Below are 23,018 nucleotides of genomic sequence, written 5' to 3'. Positions count from 1 at the left end.
TATAGAGACGAATGGTAAAATTCATGCTAATAATTTTAAATTTAAATTTTTCTTTACTTAGAACAACATTTAGTAGTAAATAAAAAACACCATGATAAGTTGAGCGAGAGATGAGAAAAAAGGAAAAAGCTCTTTATTTTAGCACCAATACTGGCACTTTTTTCCTACTCTTTGAACAAAGGGCCCAGAATTTTCATTGTGCATTGGGCCCTGCAAATCGTGTTGGCCCCATTTGGAATGCTTGCTGTCAGGACGTGTCCTCCTAGAACCCAGCCGCCAAATTGGGAGGAAGCCGGAGCCACATGGAAAGATCACGTGTGGGGGTTCCAGTCAGTAGTCCTGCCCAGGCCCAGCCTTTGAGTCATCCCAGCCCAGGTGACAGAAATAAAGCCTCCAGATGATTCCATCCCTACCTCTCTGAGCCCTCCCCTAGCTTCACCTCAACATCCGGACACCTCCACCCATTTAGGTCTTCCAGCTGAGGCTGAGCCCTCATGGAGTAGAGACCACCCATCCTGCAGTACCTCGTCTGGGTTCCCGACCTCCAGAATCCATGAACAAAATAAAACACACGGTGGTTGTGTTTTGCCAGAGATTGGGTTAGTTTGATAGACAGAAATAAATGTTTTTCAGTTGATTCATTTGGGTTGATTCCAATCTTTGGTTAACACAAGCAAGGCTTGTTCATAGTTTATGTAGATTCAGGGCAGATTCCTAGAAATGAGGATTACTGTGTCAAAGGGTAAAAGCATACGTAATTTTTTTACCTGTTGCCAAATTCCTCTCTAAACTCCTATTTCCCCCCAATTAGCCTTCTTTGTGTTTACAGTATATTTGCATATGTATAATTCCCCTCCCCCCATCCCTACAAAGAAAACATACATAGAGAAAAAATGCACAAACAGAGGTACAGCTTGATAAATTCTTGATGAAACAAAACACATGTATGTAACTCTCACCCAGGTCAAGAAACAAACATTCCTAGCACCCTAAAAGCTGCCCTAGTCCCCCTTCCCAGTGAATACTCCTCCCTTCCATGGTATGAATTTACCACTATTTATCCAATTTCCTCTTGCTGTTTCCAGTTAGGGGCTAATACGTCCTATACTCTTTGGCTATTATTATCATCATCAGAACCTGTTGCACAGTTGTCAGGTTTGTTAGATCCTCCTTTACCGGTCTCTTGGGTTATTATTCTCAAACTAGGTTCCTGTGGAACCCTGGGGTCCTTTCTCAAATGATGGGAAAAGAGCAAACGCATGGGTTGGCTTCTCTCAGATAAATTTTCCCTAAAACCTTTGGAGTTCACTCCAACTTGTCTGCTACCAAATTTCAGCAATGGCAGATATTCCAGAAACAGGAAATAATGGGAAAACCCAGAAACTCCATGGCTGTGCTGAGAAGAACAGTGGTCATCATCTGCGGAGAAGTCTTTTGTACTGGGACAGGTCTTTTACATGCAGTAGATAGATTTTCTCTAATCTGCAAAAACCTTGGCAAAATAGGTATGGTGATCCCTCTTTCACTGGGAGTGAAAACCCAGGCCCTGAGAGGGGAAGCAACTTGCTCAAGGTTCCATGCTCACACTGGAGGATGGGAAAGCCTGTGGGCTCTGGGTTCCCCCATGGTCCTGGCTTCCTTCGCTTTAGGTCATTTCTTCCTGTGTCCTCTTCTCAGTCTGGCATTCAAGGCCCAGCCTACCTCTGCCTCTATCAGAGCTCTGGCCTCTTCCCCTTCCTGAATGCTCTGAAGCTTTCCCCCGAGCCAGCCACCAGGCCTTTGCATGTGCTGTTCCCGCTGCTTGGAACCCTTTTCCTTCTTCACTGAACTCCTCTTTCTTCTTCAAGGATGGCTTCCCTAAGTTGACATCCTTGCTCAAACAGCACCGTCTAGGTCCCCTATCATATTCACTATACGTTTTGTTGTTTGGTTAATTTCTATTGAATTTCTGTCTCCTCCCACTCACCCTAGACTATAGGGACCCTAGAGTAGGTATTTGCCTGTCTTGTTCATGGCTGTGTCTGGAGTGCCTAGCACAGTTGCTGGCACATAGTAGGTACTCAGTAAAGATTTGTTGAGGGAAGAGACCATCTTACTTGAGTCTCATGGCAACTCTGTGAAGCAAATGGAGCTAGACTGCTCACTCCCATTTTATAGATGGGGAGAGTGAGGTCCGGAGAGGAAAGGGGTCCAGTCCCCTGTGATTTGTAGACATAGCCAGGCCTGGGTGACTGTGGTCCTGACACGTCTTCCAGACTGAGGGGGGCCCTCAGCCAGCTAGGGGGTTCTTGGGCTGCCATAGCCCCCCATTGCTCCCCAGATTAGGATTGACAAATGTGTCCTATCCCTGTGCCTCCCCTGTCCAGGGCCCAGTGCCGGGGCAGGAAAGTTAAGAATGCTGAGAAGGAAAAAAGCTAAATCCTACTCAGGGATGGGTGGCGGGGTTGTGGTCATGTGTTCCGAAGCCAGGGCAGAGGAGCCAGGAAGTTAGAAGCAGGAAGGAAGCGCCTGTCCCTGTCCCAGGAGGATGCAGTGCAGACAGTGGGCCTTTATCTTCCTCTGTGCTTCAACCGCTTCCTAGCTTGAACTCAGGGACTGCTTATGTATTTATTTATTTTCCTTTAACCTTGGTTGCAGGGAACATAAAGTCAAGGTGAACACGCTCTGGAGCAGGTGACTTGGGTCCAAAGCCGGCTCCACAACCCCTAACTGTGTCACTTTGGTCAAGTGACTTGGCTTCTCTGGGCCTCAGTTTCCCCCTCTGTGAAAGGAGGAGATGATAATAGCATTTATTGCAGAATGGCATTATAGGGCTTCCCAGGATATTCTAAGGCAAGTTCTTCCTGGGGAAGTTCTGCCTGGCATAGAGAAGTAATTGGAGAGAACATCACAGAGGGCTTGCTGTGTACAGGCCCTGTCCTGGGGGTCTTGCAATTTACAAAGCCGTCATGGGGGTTTTGAAGGCTCTAGTATTATCCTTGAAAGGCGCAGAAGTGGGGCCAGGGACCCAGCTCTCTGCAGAGCTAGAGGGCTGAACCAATAAAATGTGTTACTTAGAGAGAGCATTTGTTGCATGCTGGGCCCTGCTTTCAATGCCACAGAGACTTAAAGGGCAAAAATGGACAGTTCTTCCAGGACAACTGATGGCCATCTGGGACCCTTTCTTCAAAAGGAATGCTTCAGCCCGAAGCCTCTAATCTCCAGTTTAAGAACTTCAGTAGGGGTGGAGCTGGAGAAGGGTTGAACCAGTTATGAAGAATCCTGCTGGCAGGCTGAGCTCAGGGTGCTGGGGAGCCACTGAAGGCTCCAAGCAGGGGAAGTGACATGATTATAGGCCAGGAATGAGCAGACCTGGAGATGGGGCCCTTTAGGGAGGCTGTTAGGATCTTCCAGGCAAAAGATGAGGCCAGGGTGAGAAAGGAGGTGCTGGAGGGGATGCAGTGCCAGCTGTCCTGTTTCCCTTCCTGCCAGATGGAAAATGTCACCTTCGGGAACAGTTGTCCTGGCCCCAGAGGGGAAGGCAGTGGTCGAGGATGGCAGAGTCACCCACCAGGCGTGGACGGCACCACTCCAGACTCGCGTGGAAGAGAAAGATTTAACCCACTGAGTTTTGGGGTCTTTATGCTGTAGGAGCTTAGCCTGTATTCACTGAGTAACTGCAGGTAACATACTTTACTTCTGAGCCTCAGTTTTCACATTTGTAAAATGGGGGTAATAATAGAAACTGCTGGAATTCAGAAATGGTACATGTAGAAATAACATAGAGGGGGCATGCAGTGAATGCCCGCTATCCTGCCCAAGCCCCCAGGCTCACCTGGTGGAGGAGACAATGCTAACTCCCATTTGGCCCGAGGGCAAGCTTTTTATTTTCTCTTCCTCCTTCTAACTCCCTTGGTGGCCCAGAGCTCAGAGGCAGTGGACACAATAGGCTCTTGACCCATATTTATACCATAACTGGATCTGGATGACTTTCAGAAGGTGCTGATCCCTCTCTTGCACTTTACAGATTGGGAAACTGAGGTCCAGAGAAGGCAGGAACTTGCCCCAGCTCCACAGCGACTCAGGCAGAGTGGTGCTCCAGTCCTTGATAGGCACTGGGAAAGTTCCTCATTGACAGAGGTGCTTACGGACACCTCCCACCACTCTCTCCCTGGCTCACTGTGCTCCAGCCACTCTGGCCACCTTCTAGTTCCTTGCAACCACCTCAGGGCCTTTGCACTTACTGTTCCCTCTAATGGACCTACTATTCCCACAGCTCCTCACTTGGCTGCCTCTTTCTCAACTTAAGTCCTCAACTTAAGTGTCCCTCTTCAGAGAGCCTTTCCCTGATCACCCGGCTTAGTTGGACCCTCTGAAATCTTTTTATCTGTACCCCCTGTTTATTTTCTTCATTTATAATATATTAATTAATCAGTTAATTTAGTTAAAATTTTTTAAAAATTTGACTTCAGTGACTGTCTCCCTCTAGCCTGTTAAGCACTTTGATTTCAGAACTGTGGTCATCTGTCTGTCTTGTTTGCTGTTCCCTCCAGATCACCCAGCAGGTCCTCAGTACACCCTTGCAATGTGAATGAATAAATACGTTTATGAACGAATAAATATGTGAATATGCCAGGCCTGCGTCTACCACAGCATTGAACTTGCACGACTTCTCCATGACTAGCTCTCAATCTCCCTGTTGTGCAGATGGGGAAGTGAGGCTCAGAGAGGTCTCACAGGAGAAGGCAGGAATATATTGGATGCTAAAGGCCACTGGATTCCCCCACGCTCAGGACATACACATCAGCTTACAGGACACATGCCCTCAGCAGTGCCATCCCACGTAAACAAAAGAAAGTAATATTTTTGCTGGACGTGGAGGACCAGACTCCATTCTCCAAAGGGATGCTCCATCAAAATATGCTGATGCTATTGTTGCCAAGGCAACCTGTTAGCTTTCTGAAGCATCTTTAATGGGAGAGGTTAAGGCCCACATGGATACTGAGGGGCAGGAAAGTCTGGAAAAGGTGTCAAATCCCCTAGCCACGAAGACAAACCAACCTAATGCTGGTGGCTGCCCTACCCTCTACAAAGGGCCACCTCCCACCCTATTGTTGGGTTGTTGTTTCTGGGGTGTGCACAGTGAGTTCTCCCCCCCAGAGTAGAAATTTTCTTTTCTGGGAACATGCAGAGATCTTGAGAACAATGTGTTCTGCCTGCCTGGCTCCAATTGAGACCTACCAAGTGCCAGTGGGAAAGACAGATTAGCCTTGGAAAACTTTCCAGAAAGTTCCTTCAGCCCTTGATATAAGTGGAGGGGACAGCACTCCAGCATTTTTGTGGTCAGTGCCAAGATGCCTCCAAAAAGCTGCGGACAAGGGAGGCAGCTGATAGATGTAAGTGCACTGGAGATGCTAATTGGCTGTGCTGCTTGGATGAAACCCTTTCCCTCTCTGATCTCTAATTTCTTCATCACTAAAATGAGAACACTGGTCTGATGCAGGGAGAGGTGACAAGTATTCTACATAGGAACCTGCAGAGGCAGGTACCCCAGAAGCCAGTTCCTGCAAGTGGTAGCCTCCAGGAGAACCAGCCAGGGCCAAGGCCACACCAGCCATGCCCTAGGGCCCTGTGCACCCAGAATCCTTTAGCTGTGTCTGCAGCCATCGTGAGTCAGCGTCGCTGTCTTTTAGAGTCTGCAGGTGCTCCGTCCTTATTTTACAGATGGGAAATGGAGGCTTAGAGGGGGCCAGAGGCTCTATCCCAGGGACAGAGCTCGGACTATGAATTGGTCTGACATCTCTGGGCATGACACAGTGGTGTCCTTGATAGTCTGGGGCAAGCTAGGAAATAGCTGGAGCCTAGGGCCAGGCCTCGGGAGCAGGGAGGCTGGGAGGGGGGCAGAGATAGACATAAGAGAGACGGAAGGAGAAAAAGTGAACACTTGTTCTTGCCTGGTCAACCAGAATCACAGTGATAAGCACAGGGATGGACACAGGACCAATCCTTGCTGGAAAGAATCATGTCTTTGATGGAATCACTGGGACAAAGAATCTTTCTGTCTTAGGGATGCTGAGCAGGCTGGACATGAGCCTGGGGCTGCTGGAACCATCTGTCGGCAGAGAACCTGATGGAGAATGAGGTCAACATGATGGATAGCAGGGCTGAGAGGTGGGGAGGGCTACATCATTTGAGGACCTGGATCTAACCACACCTGAAACCACCCCTAGACTTCCTGTACATGAATCAATCCATTCCTTAGGATAAGGTTTCTATCCCTTGCATTTGAGAGTCCTGGCATGGAGAAGGAGGGAAAGTAAGATGGAAGGATGAGTATTTTTAAGAACAGGTGTGTGAGGGTCACCCAAATCAGCTTCTTGGCCTTTGTAGACAATGGGGGTGCAGAGAGGGATTGGGGCCTTCACCCCACCCAGAGGAGTTCTGTCCCTGGTGCTCACAGTGCTGCTCTGTATACTTGCAGTACAAAAATAAATGCTGTAGATGTTTGCCAAAATAAAACGCTTACCTCCCCTGGGTCCAGGAGAAGGGCTGGCCTGCACTAGGGGGCCAACTTCTCCACCCCATTCACCCCTTAGGGAAGTAACATTTATTAGGCAACTGCTTCATGCCAGGCTCTGCTAAGAAGGTGAAATGCATGGTCTCACTTCCTCCTTGGCCCAGTGCAGCAAGGGGGGCGTACCACTGTCTCCATTCCACAGATAAGACAATTGAGGCCTTGAGAGGCTGAGCCCCAGGCTTCAAGTTCAAGAGCTGGAGCAGGTCTGTCTGACTTCAAAGTCCTGCCTACAGCATCACACCGCACACAGTAGATGATAAATAAAGGCCTGCCCAGCAAATGCTGGGTAAAGCCTTGTCAGCCTTTTGGGTAGCAACATGCCCCTAAGTATTTTTCCCTCCTACCTGAAATGTCACCATCAGCAATCACATCCTTTGGTTTCCCAGAAGAAGGTCAGTGTTAATCTGTGCTGGGTTTACTCAGGGGAGTGGCTGAAGAGGGACTCAGGGTCTCGGGCAGGGCCAGGCAGGACAAAGGTGCCTCATTTCCACCCCACAGCCTTATCCAGGAGAAAGTGTTCTGAATAGACAGGCACATCCTGGTGGTGGGGCAAGTCAGTCCTGCCTGGGCCCGTGTATTGGCTGAAGGTGACAGGACTATGTGGCCTCACCAGGACTGAGGAGGGTGACACAGTAATGGAAGTGGGTGGCAGCGTGGCTGTGTGGTTCCTCTCTGCCCCTGTCATCTGAAGGAAGCTTGTGAGGAGCCCCTGGTCTCCCAGACTCAGCAAAGGCCCAGTCTCCGTGGACCTCAGCTATAGCATCACTGTTGGGTGAGGCAGGAGCACGTTAGGGGTTCTAGCCTGGAGACAGGAAGGATCTGGACCCAGGGATTGGCGTCCTGCTCAAGGCAGAGAGGATGTCCCCAACAGTCCCTGAACTTGAGCTGGGACTCAGGAAGTCCTAGGAAGTGCTGAGGGCAGCCCCCAGGCAGAGATCTGGCTTCCTGGGGCCAGAGGAGCCTCAGAGGACAACAGCCCCTAGCACAGACAGGAGACTTGGTTCTAGACCCTTCTTCAGGGATGATGTGTGTCTGTTTTAACCCAAAGATTCCTTCCAGTTGTTTTTAGAGGCTGTTTGAGAACATCACCATGGCCATTGCAGCTAGAAATGGTGAGTGCAGCTGCGGGTGGGGATGTGAACCCGGGGTTCCAGCTCATGACACGCGAAGACTAGCTTTTTCCAAGGGTATCCACAGCCCTGAGAGATACTCTGGGATAAACAGCCCCCATTTTCAAATAAGCAAAGCTGGGGAAAGCTGCCCACTCTAGCCCCTTCGTGGGTAGTCACAAAGCACATGACCACATTAATGGCTCTGACAAGTCTTGCAGCTGAGAATGCCTGTTCACATTGATTAACCTGGTGTTTCCCTCCCTTGACCCTGGGTACTTTTAGAGGGAAGTCCTAGTTATTCTGTCTGGAACATATTCTAGGACATTCTGGGGGGTAAAGGAATCCCTCTTAGATCTCTTGGAGCCCCTAAGGAACGAGGTCTGAGCTTTAGACGCTGGCACCTGGGACTGGCAGACAGTGAGGGTGGAAATAATGATTCCCATTGTGGGGTGGATGCAGCTCCTTCAGTCTCGAAGAGAAAGTCCAAGGACCTCTCAAGGCTGAGAAAGGTTGAAACACAAGATGGCCTGCCCAACAAACGGGGGACAGAATCTGGGCCTCCATCTGGGTAGTTTCATGCCCATAAATGCCTTCCCACCTGCCTGAAATTCCACCACAATTCATGTATTCCTTCGCGGAGCCCAGTTAAGTCTGTTCTCAGCTCATTCAGGGTACTGCAACCCTCAAGCTGGCAGGAGGTCCCTGCGGGAGACAGGAGGGAAGGGGAAAGAGGGATACTACAGAGGCAGGAACCCCCCAGACACCTGCCGTTTCACAACTTGAAGGGAATAGGGAGGCAGGTGACTCTCCCAGACTCCTGGGGCAAGGAGGGATGGCTCAGGGGAGCCAGGGTGTTCAGGACAAGGTCCTGGCACTGTGTCCTGTATTTGGGTCTGTCTTGTCCAGACGATACCGTGTCCAGGTCCTCTTGAGAGTCCAGCCTCCAGGCGCCGCCGCTCCTTAGATGCCCGTGGGACGCACCATCATGCGAGTGGCGCGCAGCGAGTAGCTGGGGCCCTGGAAGTAGTGCCAGCGGATGCCGTTGAGCTTGCGCACGTGGTGGCGAGCCGGGTAGTAGATGCCATTGAGGTTTGAGAGGCCGCAGGCGTCAAACCACCACCCTGGTGGAGGAGGAGAAAGAGGCTTTGGGGAGGCGGGGGCCCAGCCAGTGAGGTGAGGGCAGCCCCCTACCCCGAAGATTAAATCAGGGCTGTTGGCTCCTCTGGGAAGCCAGCTAGCTGGAGATGGGCCTGGGTGGGACCAGGCCTGGAGGGAGGGAGGGAAGCTCCCAGACCCTCTGTTCAGCCTGGGGTCTCTGGAGGGCAGCGTTCTGATGAGCTCCGTGCTTGTGTCTGTCTCTCTGAGTGTCTTTCTCTGATGTCTCTGTCTCTCCTTGTTCTCCGTTGCCCTGCCTTTCTGGTCTCTCTTTCACATACTGTGTCCACCTGTCTTTCTGTGGTCTGCATCTCTCTCCATCTTTCCCTCTGCACTTCTGTCCCTGTGTAGGTCTGTGTCCATCGCTCTGTCTGTCACTCCTGGTGTCTCTCTCGCCTCCATGTGTCCCCGTCACTGTGTCTCTGGAGGTCTCCTCCCATCTCTGTCCCTCCTATTCTGTCTCTGTCTCCCACTCATCCCCATCTCCCCTTCTCTGACCCCTCTCCTTGTGAAAAACACTACCTGAGCCAGCGTTGGTGGGCATTTGCCTCTCTGCCCCACACCCAGGTCTCCCTCATCCTGTTCCTGCTTGGCTTGGGGTGTACGGGGTGGGGAGGAAGTGTCAGGCCTGGGGTTGGGACTGATCAGGCACTATGTCTCCTTAGGTTGCACCCTGGGCCCCACCTTCAGTGCTCCTCTAGTCTGGTCTCAGAGGAGACCTGGTGGTGGCAGCTTTAGGAGGAGGTGAGACCCTGGAAGGCACCTCAAGGACGTGATGTGGATGAGGAACAGCCAGGCCAGCCTGTGGGCAGGTGAGACCCCAACCTGCACCCACTTCCTGATGGCACCTGGCTGCATGAGGACCTGAGTAGGGAGGGAACATGGGTGTCTAGCCAGGTGAACCTGTGGGGAGGTGGGGCCTCACCCTGCCGCCCACCCACCTCCGGACAGCATCTGGGCGCACTTGCAGAGGCAGTTGTCGTTGTCTGCGTCTCGGGTGCTGAAGTTGGTGCCCTGCAGGACCAGGCTGCTCTGGCGCCCCGCCGAGCCGCTGTACCCGCTCAGAGAAAGCCTGGAGGCCACCCGGAGGTGGTGATGGGACAGGGGCCCAGAGTCAGGTCGGGGCTGTCTGAGGAAGCGGCTCCCTTCCAGTTCTTCTGGGAAGGGGAGCCCCAGCCTGGGGTGCTGAGCTGTCTCCCTTCCTGGATTGCCCCCCAGTCTGCTGCTTCCCAGGGACAGAGAACCCACCATGTGCCAAGCCTCCCTCAGCTTGCCGAATCCAAGTCTTAGACAGTTGTGAGAATGATCATGATAATAATAATAATAATGAGGACAATGGCTAACGTTTTTTTTTGAAGATCTACTATGTGCCAGGCATTGTTTAAAGTGCTTTCCATGGATTAACTCATTCTCATTTAATCCTCACCATACCCTATGACTTCCACTTTACAGAAGAGGAAATAGAGGTCCCAGGAGCCACAGGAGCCTGCCCGAGGTCTTAGAACGAATGGGGATGAGAGCCAGATCCCAGTCCTGTCTGGTCTGACTCAGAAGCTGTGCGCATTTTCCTTCCCAGCTGACCATCCTACAGCCAGCCCGATCACACCTCCTCATATCCACCCACCTCCTCCAGGAAGCCTTCCTTTACTACATTAGCCCACATGGATCGGAGCCCTGAGGCACCCCCAGCCTCGTGACTTCCACCTCTGCAGCCCGTTGGGGAAGGTTTAGATTTCCTTGTCAAGCTATGAGGCCAGGGTGGTTGTTTTGTGATTAGCACTGTGATCTCTTGAGGCAAAATGCCTGGATTCAAATCCCAGCTCTGCCGCTTATCAGCGGTGTGGCCTCGGGCAGATTGCTTTGCAGCGCAGCTTCAGTTTCTTCATCTGTTCAAATGGTAATAGTATATTAACAGTGATGCCCTCATTCGGTCTTTGTGATTGGATGACTTCAGCGTGTGATGTGCGCAGAGTAGTGCTGGCACACGGTAAGTGCCCAGTGCATTCAGTGCTTGTTATTTGTCCTGCTCCTGTGTTCCCAGCCTGTGGCACGTGGCTGGCACAGGCTCCCACTGATCCTGGCTGGAGAGAGTGTTGGGTGCTTGAAGCAGGGGAGGGGCTGCTCTGGCAGTCAAGGTAGGAGCCCATTTGGGAGCAATCAAGGTCTTGTAGGCGGGGGAGTGGAGGGTATAGCTCAGTGGTAGAGCACATGCACACGGTTCTGGGTTCAATCCCTAGTACTTCCATTAAAAAAAAAAAAAATCCTACAAGTGAAGGCAAGTGAACACCAGATGCAGCCAGGCCAGGCAGCTCAGGGAAGCTCTGGTTCCCCTGGGCAAGGCCTGGGAGATGTTCCCAGAGGGATCCAGAAGGAACATGGGGCCTGAACATATGGCCTAGCTCAGTCCCTGCACCTCCCACCCATGGTCTCTGTCTCTCTTCCCCTCCCCTCTGGGAGAATGGGGACCTATGATCTCTGGGACCCTCAAGTCATGGGCTGGGAAATCCCACTTGACTCATTGTTCAGATGCACTTTGATCATATGCATGGCTCAGGCCGGGGGAACCCAAACTGCACACGAGTCTCTGAGCATCCCTAAGTCAGACACCCAGGTGTGTTTTCCATGAGTCCATGGATCTGTGCAGGAGTCTGTGTGTCTGTAGTAGCGAGTGTTTCAATATGAGTCTTTGTGCCAGCGTGTGTAATGTGTGCATATGCTTCGAGTTTGTGCTGCAGCATCTACGGTGAGTCTGAGTGTGTGCTCTGGAATCTGTCTTTGTGCCTGGGATTGTGTATGTTTACCTCGAGGGCTTCTCTGAGGCACTTCTGCACACATGTCTGGGTGGTGTGTGTCTGCTTGTGTCACTACACACAAAGCCTGTCCCTTGTCTGTGCCTCTTCCACCCCTCCCCATGGACCACCTCTCTGCAGGCTTATGCATGTACCCCAGCTGGGCTCCAGAGGGCCCCCATCCTTGTGTCTGAAAATCAAGGTGCCTCACCCACTCTGATGCTCATGCCCAGCTGCTGACCGCCATGCCTCGCCGCCTCTGGGCTTCCTATGAGGATCCTCCCCACCTCACCAGGCAGCTGGCTCTGTACGGTGGGGGTGCAGGGACCAGCATCTGTTTCTGTCACTCTCCCCTTGATCCTTCTCTGGCAGTTTCCAGCCCTGCCCCATGTTTTCCAGGATCTTCCAAGCTTTTCCTGAATGAGCAGGGTCTCTTCCTTATGATCGCAGCAGCCCTGGAAAGAGCCTTGCTCAGGCTTGGGGTTTCTGCGGTCAGCTGGATATCAACTCTCTGCCTTTTTCCAGAACATACCTGCTGCCTGGGATGTCCTCCCTATCTTCTCTGTCTGGAGAATGCCTACTCTTCATCACCTCTTCCAGGGAGCCCTCTCTGATTGCACAAGCATCTCTGTGCCCCTTTGCTTTCCTCTTAGGCAGCTCCCATCTTCCTGGGGGTGTGGGATTACTGGAGACACATCCCCCAGACAGACAGGACACACTGGATGATGAACAACTTTGAGGGGTAGAGAGCAGGTCTAATTTTTTCCCAAATGAACAGAGCCAGCCCATGCCTGGCACAGGGCAAGTGTTCAGTATACTGTTATTATTTAGGGCTCTGCAGAAGGTCAAGTAGTTGTGGACCCCTTGAGGCCTGAGCATAACAGTCTGGAATCATAGGCAGGGAGCTCTCCATGGCTCAGATAAAAAGCCAGAGGCAGTATGTGAAATTCACATAGGAGAGCAGGGCAAGGGATTCTAAAGTTAACATACATGTATATGTTTGTATAAATGGACATATATAACAGAGATATACATAGATGCAGGAATATTATATTTCTGTCTTTGAATATATTGTTTGTATATCTCCAACATTTATTTAATGTTAACCATATGCTAGGTATTTTTCCAAAGATTATGTCAATTTTGACATAGATATTATGTTTTATTGATGAGGAAACTGAGGCACAGGGAGGTTAACTAACTCTAAGATCTTTTTCTAAGGTCAAGAATCCCACAAGTCATAAGGGTCAGGAGTCATACCCCGGCAGTCTGGATCCAGGGCCATGTGCTTTAGTGCCATGAGATGCTTCTCCTGATCCTTCTTTCCCAAGAAAAATGGCAGATCCTGGACTTAGGGTCACAGAAGCTGCCACCCAAGAGTTGGGTCATGGAGATGAGGCTTAACTGTTATGTGTGTAGGAAAGACTTGGGAGGCTCCCCTAGCTTCGCGTGATACACTTACCATGTCCCAGGCACTAGGGATGGGAACAGCAGTGAACTCACACAGAGCAGGCCAGCCAAGTGTGTGAAGAGCTGGCTCAGGGACAGTAATTATGTTATTTGCTGGATATTTACTAAGTGCCACCATTCATGCTGTATGTGTAGTATCTCATTCAAGCTTCACAACACTTTGAATGAGGTGGGTACAACTAGGACACCCATTTTGCAGATGAGAAGGTGAAGGGACTTGCTCAGAGTCACTCAGGGAGATAGAAACGCAGTCAGGACTTAAACCTTGGCTTTGGTGGTCAGTGGCTTAAAAAATAAGAGTCAGCAGGGTGTTGTGGCTACTTACTGGTCAGTTTGAGGAGTCGGGTGGGTCTCCAGCTCAGCCCTGCCTAGCCTAAATCAGGGACATTTCATTCGGCTCTGGACCTCCACTTTAAAGAGGAATATTATCAGATTTGGGTGGGTCCCATAAGGAAGGATGTCAGAATCACCTAGCTAGAGGAACCAGGGCATATAATAGAAGAGTAGAGTTGGGGGCACATCACCCGAGGCCCTCAGATGTAGAGTTAGGCATACAGTGCAGGGGGACAGAGAGTCATCAGAGATTTTTTGGGAAGAGGTGACCTCCCCATCAGTGGAGGCATTCCAGCATGGCTGGATGATGACTATGGCTGTGGAGGAGATTCTAGCATCACATGAAGAACCAGATAACATATTAGGTCCTTTGAGATCCTGGAGCATGAGCCTATGAATTCAATTCTGTCCTGACTCCAAGATAGCTTATCTTCAAGTCCTTGAGTTTCTCAGAGAGGCAACTTCATGTAGGAGAAACACCATGAGTTTTTGGCAGCAAAACTGAGTTCAAAACCAGACCCTACCTAACTTGTAACTTCAGGCAGGGGACTTAAGCTCTGTGCTTTGTGTCTTGGTTTCCACATGGCTAATACAGGTCCAGCAATGCTTACCTCAGAAGGCTGTGAGGAGGATTAAATGGAGTCATGTGCCTGGAACACAGTAGATGTTCAATAAATGCTCATTCCTTTTCCTAAACAGAGCCAAGAACCAGGCTGAAGGGGGGATGGGACACCCTGATGATTTTATAATATGCTCTATTTAAGCCCATCCTGCAGTAAAGAAGCAGAGGTACAGAGAAGCCCACTTGACTCGGCCGAGTTCACAAAGCGAGTGGGAGCAGAATCAGAATGAGCCTGGGTCCCCCAGTTGCCAGCCCTGGGACGTTTCTACCTCACTCCACAGCATGGGACAGGCTGGGAAAGTCACCTCCCCACTTCTGGGCCTTTGTAAAATGACCCACTTGGGGTGACTGACCTTGGAAAGCCCCTTCCTGCTCCCGGGATGGCAGCATCTGTGACATTCTCTCCACCCTACCCAGTGGCCGGGATGTGCTGAGTGCTAACCAGCTGCCTCCAGATCCTGTGACGTGCGCCCAAATGGGGGACAGATGGCGAAACAGGAGACGCCCAGGGACTGACCCCTGGTGCAGACTCTGTGGCCACTAGCCCAGGCACCCCAGCCCACCCACCAGCCTGGGCCCCAAGCCCACCTGTACAGCTGCCCCTCGCTGCCCAGCTGGAAATGCTCATACTGGGCATAGGCCTCATTGCCGTCCCAATCTTGCAGCTCCACGCGCAGAGAGTAGGCTGCCTTGTTGGTGAGCTGGTGCACCACCTCATTGCCTAGCCAGTGCTCCCCGGCTGGGTTGCCAAAGCCCTAGGGAAGGGGAGAATGAGGGTAGGCTGCATGCCAAGGAGGAGGCTATGCCTCTGGTCAAGGAGTTGGGTTGGGCCAGGCTCCAGGGACACTTACCCCAAACCATTTTGCCTAACGACCAAGTTCATAAAGTACAGTGAGGGCAGGCCTAGGGGTGGGAGCACCTCACCTCCTAGAGCAAAAAGACTAAGACTTTTGTAAATATAAAAGCCTGTTAAAAATAATTGAAATCACATTTCTATGAAGTTCAAAAACAAGGCAAAACAAATCTGTGGTGATAGATGTCAGAATAGTGATGACCTTTAGGGGAGTACTGACTTGGAGGGGAAACAAGGAGGGCTTCTGGGGTGCTGGAGGTGTTGTATATCTAGCTTTGAGTGGTGGTCACATGGGTGAATGCATATGTAAAAATTCACTGAGTTTTACACTTAAGATTTGCATAGTCAGCTGCACGTATATTAAATTTCAATTTAAAAAGTGAAAACTTAAATCAGCTGCATAAATGGTAGTGCAAACTTTGTTCAGCAACATGGCAGCCACTGCAAAGCTTCAGTAACATAGAAATGTAAAGCTAAGAGTGTTGGGAGTCACCAGTGTCCCAGGGTGACAAGAAATCAACACCCTTGGCCGGAACAATAATTCAGCACCAAGGACAGGGCACACCTCAGCCCCCCACTCCCCATTTTAGTCATGCTGTACCACTGATTAGCTTAATGGTTAATATTCAGCTCTCTTTTGTATACTTCTGCTTCTGAGCACCCTATATCTCTTTGCATCTTAATGATTCTTTAAAACCCAATTGGTTAAAGGACACTCATAGCTTAATTTGTATTTAAGTATCGAACAGCAAGCAGACACAAAAAAATAGTGTTGTATTTCTGTGTGAATATTTTTTCCTATCTCTTTTGCTCTTGAAAACTTTAAGAGCTTTTAGGTCAGCCTGCCAAAAAGCTTTTATTCAAAACGTAATTAAAAATTGGAAGACAATCAGGCACTCTTGTCTTGTAAAATGCATAGGGTCTTTGAGCCAGCAATTCTGCATTAAAAAAAAAATGTCTTCTGCAGGTGTTGTCACATATGTGTGCTAAGACAAGAGCATTCATTTAAGCAATGCAGCCAGAGGCGGGCAGGGGAGATCCTTTTTTTCTGTTCCCTTTTTTGTATTCTTTAAAAATTTTTAGCAATGTATATGTATTAGTTTTTCCCCAAACTGAATAAAAATAAAATCAAACTTTCATTCTTAGATATATGTCAGAACTTTCAAAAATAATGTCCAATTTCAGGTGATGGAGTCCTGACAGCAAATGTGCACTGGGCAAATCTGCTTGAAGGTGGTTGATTTTAGGTGTGCTGTTTTGTTTTGTTTTTTTCTGGAAAGGATTGAGGGCAAATCAGACCCCTGCCCATAACCCACTTCCTGTCCTGGTTTTCAGGGCAAAAAAATTTCCTCCCCAGGGCAGCAATGTTACCTGTTTGTAATCCTTCCAGTTCCGTTGGAAATTCACACTGCCATTCTCTCGGCGCTGGATGAGGGTCCACCCGCCTCCGTTGGCTTCCATGTCACAGAACACCTGGAGGGAATTGGGGAGCTGGGGAGTTGGAGGCTCCTGGAGGCAGCCAGAAGCCAGGTCTGGGCCAGCCCAAGGGTGATTTGGCTGATAGAACTTCACAGAGCAATAGGTGAGCCTGGTGTTCAAAGACATCAGAAAGATCCAAGTCCAAATTCCCCACCTGTTGCCTTCGTTTTTCTAAAGTGGTGGGCAAATGATGCCCTCTCAGAGCCTTCCTTTCCTCATTTGTAAAATGAGGATATTAATACCTTAACCTTGTTGTGTCTCAGTTTCTCACGTGCAAACTGGGCATTGTGAGAATTAAATGAGATGAGTCATTCGTCTAAAGAACAGAGCCTGGCACCACCTACTAGGAACTAAGTAAATGGAAGCTTTTCACTAGCTACTCTTGCAGGGTTGCTGTAAGAATTAAATGCCAAGAAATGTAAAGTGCTTGGCACACAGTGTAGACTCAGGAAATGGGATTAGCAGGTGTGCGAGAAGTGTTACAATCTGAGCCATTCTCCTTGATATATTCAGCAGAATTGAAAGAAAATTGAAAAGGGAATATGAAGTGGGAAGACTGGTTAGTTGTTCCCCAAACTCTTCTGCTTCTGGGCCTGGCCCCGAAAACCCTCCCTCTTGACATCCACACTTTGCCTTGACCACCATCTTCCTGCACATTTGATAACCAGACCTCAGAGTTCAGGGCAACCTTGGGAGCTAGTCATTGAAGATGGTGGGGCCTCCATCAGCCCTGGCCCCTAATTTCCCACGTGGAGGGAGCTCTCACACCTGCCTTCAACTGGACAAGATGTAAACTAGAAATAAACTTTTCTGGAATTTCAGGGTTTGTCTGTTTTATCACCTTGCATTACTTGAACCAACACAGAACCATTTCCTACTATTCCAACTTAAAAGCATCTCTGGTAAAGATGCCAGAGAAGGATGCATTGCCAGCTTTGGGAACTTCTGCTTTAACCTCATGATCTGACCCCTGATAAGGTGGGGGCTCCAGAAAGTCGAGCCACCCCCGCCTTCTCCGAAATCTCAGACGGTGGACAAGGTCTGAAGCTGATGCGGGGGCGGGGGCTGGCAGGGGGAGGGCTGGAGGCTGGAGGGTTGGCTGAGAGGCCTTTAGCTCAGCACCCTCTGGTGCTTTGGCCTCAGCCCCCCAGGGAGCCCTCTAACCTTTCTGGGCTCTGTCATGTTGGCCACATGGATGGTGTAGATGCCACTAGCATTGGCCCCGAAGCGCTGGATCTCTGCACAGTCCTGGAACACCTGCTCAGCTGCCCTCATGGAGGCTGCAATGGGACAAAATCAAAACAATTGGAGGTGAGCTAAGGAGAGAGGGAAGGGGCCTGGTAAGCACTACTGCTTGCTCTGTGCCAGGTTCTGGGCTGGGAGGTACTGGGGACAGGGAGATGTATTGGACCTGGAAAGGTTTCCTAGAGGAGCTGGCAGTGAGCTGGGACCTGGAAGAGGAGCAGGAGGCACCCAGCTGAAGAAGGAAAGAGTATCCCAGGCGGAAGGAACAGCACATGCAAAGGCTCCAAGGGGGAAAATGTCCTGCTGTTTGCAGGGAACAGAGTGTGGTGAGGACTGAGGACAGGAACAGAGATGATTCACACCCTGATTGCAGAACTGAGGCCAGAGGGAAGTCTGGTTGTTCGACGGACCCAAAAGGAGCAGGGAGAGGCTGGCACAGAGACAGGCATCAGGAAGGAGAGATGAAGCTGGGATTTCAGCAGGGGCCAGGTCAGCCTTGAATGCCAGGCCGAGGAGCCCAGACTGTGCCAAGGAAGAGCGCTCTGGCCAGAGTGTAGAACAGAGACTGAAGGGGCTGAGACTCAAAGCAGGGAGACCAGAGATGAGGCTGCAAGAGTCTTCTAGGACAGGTCATTGTGGTCTAGACTCCACTGAGGTACTTCCCCATTTCACAGACCAGGAAGCTGAGGCCCAAGAGTGAGGTAACTGGCTCAAGGGCACAGAGCTGAGTGGGGTGGGAGGGGCTGGGCAGAGCTTTCTCTCTCTCCAGGTCTTATGGGGGATTTGTCCTTATAGCTCCCTTGGGTAGGAGGCCCAGGGCCCCTCCACAGTCCACTCCTCCAGTCGTATATCCCTGCAGCCTTGGAGGTGGGTCATCTCATTATGCTGACCATGAGCCTTAAGGGAAAATATTAATTTAATGGCTAAATCCCACCAGGGCCCTGGTGGCCTCCAGGCCTAGCCTGAAAAAGTTACTATTGGTAAATAAACTACAGAGGATTCAAATCCCCTCTCTGGCTCCTTTTGTCGGATTCAGTTAGAGGTTTGGGCTATGATTCCACCAGAACCTAGTTTTTGGGTAGGTGGGTATCTAAGGATAAAGTTCCAGATGGATGGATATCCTCACCAATGAGAAACCAGAAAACTACGAAGGGGTGGGACTTCCTATTTTGGCCTCACTCTTGAACCTGGATCCTGAATCCCGGAGCTGGGACCCTGTTGAAAGGATGCTGTTGTTCCTAGATCACAAATGAAGTGACAAATCTATACCAGTCTGTGTACAAACATTCCCTGGACAGGATCCCATGGCCCCACCTGCCAGCCCCCTAGTCCTGAGAACTGGAGTCCAGCCAAGCCTGGTAGGGTGCTGACCTAAAGGCGAGCTTGGACAGGCCCAACTTTCTCAGCCAGGCAAGGGAACAGAGCTAGGAGTTGGCCTCAGATTTCCAGCCACTATTCCCAAGGCTCTGTCCATTAGTGTTTTCCTTAGTTAACAATAGTCTTAACAACAATAGTAGCAATAAAAGTGAAATATCCACTACGTATTGCAGTGTTTCTTGGCCAGGTACTGCCAGGGCAGTCTGGGGCCAGGACAAGTATTTTCAGGGAGCTTAAGAGCAAGAATGAACTAGCATCAACATGCAACATAATTTGGCCCCAGCCTGGAACCCCCCAAATCTTTGCACCAGCTTCACCCATTGAGGGTCTGAGATATTCAATGATGTGTGCAAAGTCCCAGTGTTAAGTAAGTGAAGGAGACAGAACTTGAATTCTGATCCATCTGACTGGCGAGCCACTGCCTTTCCTACTACCCACCTCCACTTGGGTCTCCACCACTGAGCCTATATAAGGCTGGGCAAACAGACCTCGTTAACGAAGCTGCTTCTGATACCTTGCATGGGTGAGGTCTTTTCTAACTGTGTCCCCGTCTGTCTAACTTCTGAATACCTTGAGTTCTCCACCCCTTGCCAGCCTCTATCTGCCAAGGACAAAGCTTTGCAGAGATGGGGTACAGGTTTCCTGCTGGCCTTCATGGATGCCTGGTGCCTGGGCCTGTCTCCATCCAATCTTCTGATCTATATCTAGTGACTAATCCTCCTCCCGTTTCTCCATCTAGACAGTGGGAAAAAATAACCCATAGTGCCTTTCCCTGGTGACAGTGGGACAACAGGGCAGGCGTTTGGGCAAAGGGTGTCTGAGGCGAGGACCCTTACACAACCTCTCACCCAGACTGGTGAGCAAACACTGGGCCACAGCTGGAGACAGGGTAAGCAGTGAGCCTGTGGGGAGAGGGGTTGGGCCCAGGCCCTGTGCCTTTGGCTGAGCTACAGGAACCCCACACATGGGATTGATTTAGGCAGCCTCACTGCCAGGGCTCTGCACAAGCCAGTGATGGGTTCAGGTTACTCATAACCTCATGGTTTAGAAGACACCCACCTCTCTTACCTGGAGTTACCTCAGGCCTCATGCCCCTACCTGGCCAAGCCTGCCCGACTTAGATGGAGCCGTGGTGCCATCCTCTGTCCCCAAATCGCTGCCAGCCACAGTGCCTGGAATCCATCACTACTGTCATTCCTTATGCCTTAAAGGCTTTCCAACCTCCCCTATGGGGACCCAGCAGCAGTAGGAACACTTTTCATTCACTGTCTTTCTCTTTCACCAAGTCATTCTCCCCTCCCTGGTTTCAATTACACTTTCTAAAACATAGTCCCATGCTGTTCAAAACCCTTCCGTGGCTGCCCTCAGTTTAAATCCCCTCTGCTACGCACAGCCTTTTAGGCCGTCTGTGGTCTGGAATCGTCAGGAACACTGCTGGCAGGGCATCTGGCACAGAGTAGGCACTTAACAAATAGGCATTTCCTCTTCCTTCCCTCAGAGACCCACAGACGTGAGTTGGGTATTTTTTGTAAGAGACAGGGGCTCCAACTGTGCTGTGTAACCCCAGCCCCCAGCACTGGGACTGGCTCATGGTGGGTGCTCACTCAGTAAGTGCTTGTTGACCGAGTGACTGAAGCTGGACTGGGAGGGCCTTGGCCACCTGGAGTGGGTCCCATTAGAAGTGAGGGCTGGGGAACCAGGCCCAGCCATTGTCTTCCTTTCTCAGAAGCCGGGGCCAGAGGTGCCTCACCACTTCTGTTTGGCCCTCTTGGGCTTAGGGTCGGAGACATCAGGGTGAGAGAAGTCCTTGGGGGGCATTGAGTGCAACCTCTCCATTCTACAGGTAGAGAAACTGAGGCCTGGGGTGGGGCGGGTTGGGCAAAGCCAAACCAGTTGGGGTGGAGAGTGGATCTGGGAATCTGACCATGTCAGTCTGGGCTGGTGGTGTCTTTATTGTCACCACTTCCATTAAACAGGTGGAGAAACGAAGGCCTAGAGAGATACAAGGGCAGCTCAAGGTCACTCATGGAGTCAGGGGGAAGATCCTGGTCCTCTTAGGCCTGCTGTCCTCACCATGATGATTACTGTGTTATTTCTCTCTCATATGCGGTGGGAGGTGGGTGGGGCTTTTCCCGTGGTGGCTTACAGGCCCCGCAGTGAACCCGGCGGGGAATAGGGGGTCTCCCTCCCCTCTCCTGCCCTTCTCCCGCACCAGGGCGCCCCCATCGCTCACCCGGGCCCTGGGCCACGACGCGCACCAGGCGCTGCACGGACTCCAGCAGCTGGCGCTGCTGGCGCTGCAGGAGGCTGGAGTTGCTGCTGGCGGCGCGCAGGCTGCGCTCGAGGCCGGCGAGGGCGCCGCTCTGGCGGCCCAGCAGGCGCCGCAGCCGCTCCTTCTCGCCGCGGAGGCTGGCCAGCTCCGCCTGCTGCTGCGTCTCCAGGGCCTGCACCCGCGTCTCCAGCGCGCTGCGGGGCGGGGGCGCACAGGGGTGAACCCGCTGTCCCCACCGTGCAGTCACACTCGCGGGCTTTCCCCTGCGGCCCGGGGTGACTCTGCGGTACAAACCGGCGCTGAGGCTCAGAGAGGTAGAGCGTCCTGCCCAGGGTTACACAGCCCGGAAGTCCGTGCCCACCGACAGCACAGAGTGAGGAGGGGGAGGAAAGAGAGACCTGGCCCTGGTGTAAAATGGACTGGAGTCTAGTAGAGGGAAGAAGTAGGGTGGGAGGGACACACCAGTAACCAGGTAGCCATCCTCAAATCCCAAATACGCTTGCCCTTTGACCTAGCCAACCACTCTCAGGGGATAACCTCCAGGGCGCATGGGCAAGAGGGCCTGATGGGGGTTGGGTTGTATTAGGGGAAAACAAAACAACCTAAATGCCCAGCAGCCACTGGGCTCGGGACTGGCTGAGTCTGTGCTGTTCTGGTGTCCCTGGAAACGTTCATGAAGAGGAAGGAGGCTTAAGCACATTTGCACAGATTCGGAAAGATGCCCCGGACTTGAAGTGGGTGCCCGGGCGCAGCGGTGCCTCTCGTCTAACCCCATATGTGGGAAATTCAAAGGGAAAGAAAACAGGTATTAATGTAAATGTAGAGGGAAACTGGGAAGCTTATAAGAAAAGGCATAGAAAGACACGTGGAAGGACAGGGTGGTGCCTCTGTTCATAGAGAAGGTGAAAGAAAATCCACTATGTGCTGTTACTTCTGCAGAGCAGGTTTGAGCAGATGGAGACGGAGGAGGGGGGATGGGGGAGGGTGGAGGGGCTGACTTTCCCTTTCCTTTTGCACAGGTATTGACTCAGCTCTTCCACTTTCGGCATTTTAACCTACAGATTTGCTCCCATGTGTGAGAGATAAGGGAATGTTATTCATAGCATCACTGGCTGGAAGCGTAAAAGACTGGAAACAACCTCAACACCCATTAACTGGGAATGGAGAAATAAATGTGGGGACAGCCAGACAGTGGGACATCATGCAGCTGAAGGAAAGAATGAGCAAGTGTGTCATCGAGTTAGGGAACCATTTCCAGGATAACTGAAAAAAACAAAACAAAACAAAAAACTAAGGTGCCAAGGAGTGGTAAGCACCTTTGGGGTTTAAGAAGGGTAAAAAAAGGGACTATGCATATGTATTTGCCTCTGCTGCAGGTGGATGTGTGGCTGAGGGATAGAAGTAGGAGGGAGATGTTTTCCTATATATGACGTTATGCCAACCTATTCTCCAGACTAAAATGAGTCCAGCCAGGGCAGAAGGAATTTCCCCTTGACCCCAAATGATGCTGCAGGAAGAGGAAGAATTTGGACACACTCAGATTCTGGAATTTTAGCTGTTTCCATGGGCCAAGAGCTTATTAATGACATCCTCCATCTTCACTGGTTTCTGGACACCTAGTGCCAATTCAGAGTGATTGATATTGTCCCAGTCCTTGCCCTCCCCACCTGGGGTCAGGGAATAAGACTTAGAAGATACACACACTAACATTAACAGCCCCCAGATCACAGGGAGCTGCAGGAGCCTTATGCCCTT

At 51.0% G+C, this 23,018-nt stretch overlaps 1 protein-coding gene across 2 annotated transcripts in view; it reads right to left on the bottom strand.

The window, feature by feature from the left end:
* Positions 1-95: 95 nt before the first annotated feature.
* Positions 96-23,018, bottom strand: part of ANGPT4 (angiopoietin 4) — a 41,267-nt gene continuing 18,344 nt past the window's right edge. Inside the window, exons 5-10 of one of the 2 annotated variants that reach the window (XM_032462022.1) lie at positions 21,225-21,457; positions 17,534-17,649; positions 16,262-16,363; positions 14,626-14,792; positions 9,765-9,895; positions 96-8,789 (exon numbers count right to left, since the gene is read on the bottom strand). In XM_032462022.1, the coding sequence (XP_032317913.1) occupies positions 8,629-8,789; positions 9,765-9,895; positions 14,626-14,792; positions 16,262-16,363; positions 17,534-17,649; positions 21,225-21,457 (910 nt within the window). In that variant the 3' untranslated portion in view covers positions 96-8,628. The remainder of the gene's footprint in view (positions 8,790-9,764; positions 9,896-14,625; positions 14,793-16,261; positions 16,364-17,533; positions 17,650-21,224; positions 21,458-23,018) is intronic. The other variant, XM_032462023.1, reaches the window with a different exon arrangement.

This window comes from Camelus ferus, chromosome 19 (assembly GCF_009834535.1).
Source record: "Camelus ferus isolate YT-003-E chromosome 19, BCGSAC_Cfer_1.0, whole genome shotgun sequence".
NCBI lineage: Eukaryota > Metazoa > Chordata > Mammalia > Artiodactyla > Camelidae > Camelus > Camelus ferus.
Note: the sequence above shows the minus strand (reverse complement) of the source record. Positions and strands in the feature narration are given on the sequence as shown.